The 2,840-nt window shown below is 56.5% G+C and overlaps 1 protein-coding gene across 1 annotated transcript; it reads left to right on the top strand.

Moving 5' to 3' along the window:
* Positions 1-213: 213 nt before the first annotated feature.
* Positions 214-1,948, top strand: LOC130583274 (T-cell surface glycoprotein CD3 epsilon chain; the record flags this gene model as incomplete). The annotated part of the gene is made up of 5 exons (XM_057382541.1): positions 214-331; positions 458-655; positions 882-1,034; positions 1,397-1,443; positions 1,693-1,948. Coding segments are annotated over 5 exons (573 nt in total), but the record flags the coding sequence as incomplete, so codon positions are not given.
* Positions 1,949-2,840: the final 892 nt, after the last annotated feature.

Here is a 2,840-nt window from a genome sequence, read left to right as displayed (position 1 = left end):
CTGGCACCACAGCTCAGGAGGGTAAGTAGATTTTCCCAACTTTTTTTTATTATTTAGTAAGCTAAAAACCCCCAAGTATGCCTCAAAAGCGAGGATCAAGAGTCCAGCAGAAGTATTTGAATTTTGCAAATATTGCAGGATAGAAAAATTCACTATTGATTAATTGATGGTGGAAAAACTGACTGTGACCCCCATCATTAATTGCCTTTAATTATTCCCAGTGATCCCCAAGCAGGCTTGGGCATTTCCAACAGCACCAAACAGYGAGACAATTGTAAGAAGATTTTTTTAACACTCCTTATTTTCTGTTTTGCAGATGAGCAACAGGAGGGTGAGTGAATTTTACTGGTGTTCTGAGTTATTAAACATCACATAAAAACCGCAGTTGATTAAAAACCAGGTAGAAATATTTGARTTTTCCCCTTGGTTTGCTCTCTCAYGGCTCTGCCTTCCCAAGGGGAGTTCCTGGTGGAGATTTCTGGCACCACGGTGACAATCACGTGTCCCCTGGAGGACGAGGGTGTCCAGTGGCAYTCGTCCAGGACAGGGCTCACCGAGGAGGGGAAATTCATCCTAAAGGACCACGACAGCACTCCTGCCAACCTGAGCTGCTCCTCGGGCAGCAAGAGGCATGAGCTGTACCTGAATGCCCGAGGTGAGCGTAAAACCCTCGATCTGCGAGTGGATTTTTGGTGAATGTGGTGCTGCCAGGACTCGTCCCGCTCTGTGAGGGCAATAAGAGGGTCCCAGAGCCCATTTTTGGCAGAAGGAATCTCCCTTTTCCCTTCAGTTGCCCTTCTCCCCTGCCCTCACCCCTCTGGAAGTGCCCACGGGTGCGGGGTCGGGGCTCTGAGCGTCGCCCCTCTCCTCATCCCATCCAGTTTGTGACAACTGCCAGGAGCTGGACACGCTGACAGCGGCAGGGATCATCGCTGCAGACCTGCTCATCACCCTGGGGGTGCTGATCCTGGTTTATTATTTCAGCAAAGGCAGGAAGGGACGGGCCAGCACCGCTGGGGACAGCCGGCCACGAGGTAGGAGCTGTTCTGGGCACCCTGCTCCACGTGGAGCTGACGTGTCCCGTGTCCTGACAGTGAGATAGAGCAGCCTCTGCTCTCCAGGAGCCTCCAAACGATGCTCCTGCTCCCCTGGGTGCTSTCTGGGCTGTTGGGTGCAGGGGGATGGCTGCTGTCCCAAAGGCTGCCTGCCCCATGGATCCCATCCCTGAGATGTGCTGGGTCACCCTCCAGCTCCAGGCTGCAGCTGCCTCTCTAAAAGCTCCAAATGAAGCCATGGGAGTTGATCCCTGGCTTTGGGACCATCCTGGAAGCCCCTGGATTTCAGGAAGATCCTGACAGGAATCCCCAAGGATTCCCCCTCTGTGCCTCTGTTTCAGGTCCGAAGATGCAGCGTCCTCCCCCCGTCCCAAACCCGGACTATGAGGTGAGGACTGTCCCTGTGCTTCCCATCCCCTCTGCAGGGCTGGGGCTGCCAGCCAGCTCATTTATCCTGGAGAAACACCCAGTCCAGCTCCAGGCTGTCCTGGAAGCGGGCACAGAGAGTGCAGTGGGTTCCCCTGGGGTTGATTTGGGATCAGAACCGCAGCTCCCTGCRCTGSCCCCRCTCTGCTCTGCCCTCCCCACGTGCAGTGGGGACTCAGGGATTGCTGAGCACATCTCTGCTGTCCCCCAGCCCATCCGCAAAGGCCAGAGGGAGGTGTACGCAGGCCTGGACTCCAGAGCTTTCTGAATCGCAGCACCAGGGCTGAACTCGTGCCCAGCTTGTGCCCAGCTCTGCCGAGCCTCTGCCACTCCTCTGCCACTCCAGGTGGCCCCAGGACAGGGACACGCTGTCCCACCCCTGAGCCATGCTCGGGTTTGCCATCGGGGAGCAGAAACAAGCAAAAATGGCAAGAGAAGGTTTCTCTCTCATTAAAGGACTGCAGCCTCGCCGGTGTCCCCTGGTCTCCTTTTCCCCTCACRCTTCTCCCTGCTCTGGTTGAATTCTCTCCAATTTAACTCCTGCACTGGTTCCTGRTGGTTCCCTGAGCTCAGAGCGGATCCTTCTCAGAGGGATTTTCCTCTGCCCTCATCCTGCTCTCACTTTGCAGCCAAAGCAGCTGTAAAAACCCCAAAATGCCACAGCACAGTGGGGCACGCTAAGAGTGCCCACGGGTTGTTTTGATGCCGGGGAAGGTTTCAGGTGGAGCCCTGAGCCKCCCCTKTTGGAGCAGAGGAAGCAGCGGGGCCGGGGCGGGGGCGAGCAGCAGCAGCAGCAGCTCTGAACCCGCAGGATGCGGTTTGGGGGCACAGCTGCCTTCCTGCAGCACACCCCGAGCTGGAGATTGCCAGAAACAGCCAGCACTCAGCCCCAGCAGCTTCACAGCCGCTCAGAGCCGTGTTCTCAGCTCTGCAGGCYGGCAGTGCTGCAGGGACGTGCTCAGCCCCTCTGCAGGACATCCCCACCGCTCTGGGTGCACCAGCCCCACATTTGGCTTCAAAATGCCTCAATTTCGCTGCATCCTGGCGCTTCTACCACCGTTTTTGGGGTACATTTATGGAGGACATGATGGGGTATGTTTATTAAGTTTGCCCCAGTGTTTGGCCCAGCTGCTGCCACCCCACACGTTCCTTGTCCCAGCAGGATCAGCACCCCCCAGTGACAGCAGCTCTGCTCTTAYGTGCACCAGAGGAATATTTTATTCTTCTTCCAAGGGTGAGAGGATCCGGCGTGGCCCTGTCTGGTGCCTGTGTCCAGTTTGGGGTGCTCAGACCACACGAGCTGTTTCTGTGTGGGGCTGCAGGGTGGAGACCTGGCCTTCCCAGTGACCAGATCCCATC

Source organism: Malurus melanocephalus, unplaced genomic scaffold, assembly GCF_030028575.1.
Source record: "Malurus melanocephalus ecotype Western Australia unplaced genomic scaffold, MMel_1.1 scaffold_574, whole genome shotgun sequence".
Classification (NCBI taxonomy): domain Eukaryota; kingdom Metazoa; phylum Chordata; class Aves; order Passeriformes; family Maluridae; genus Malurus; species Malurus melanocephalus.
This window is presented reverse-complemented; position numbering and strand designations above follow the sequence as displayed.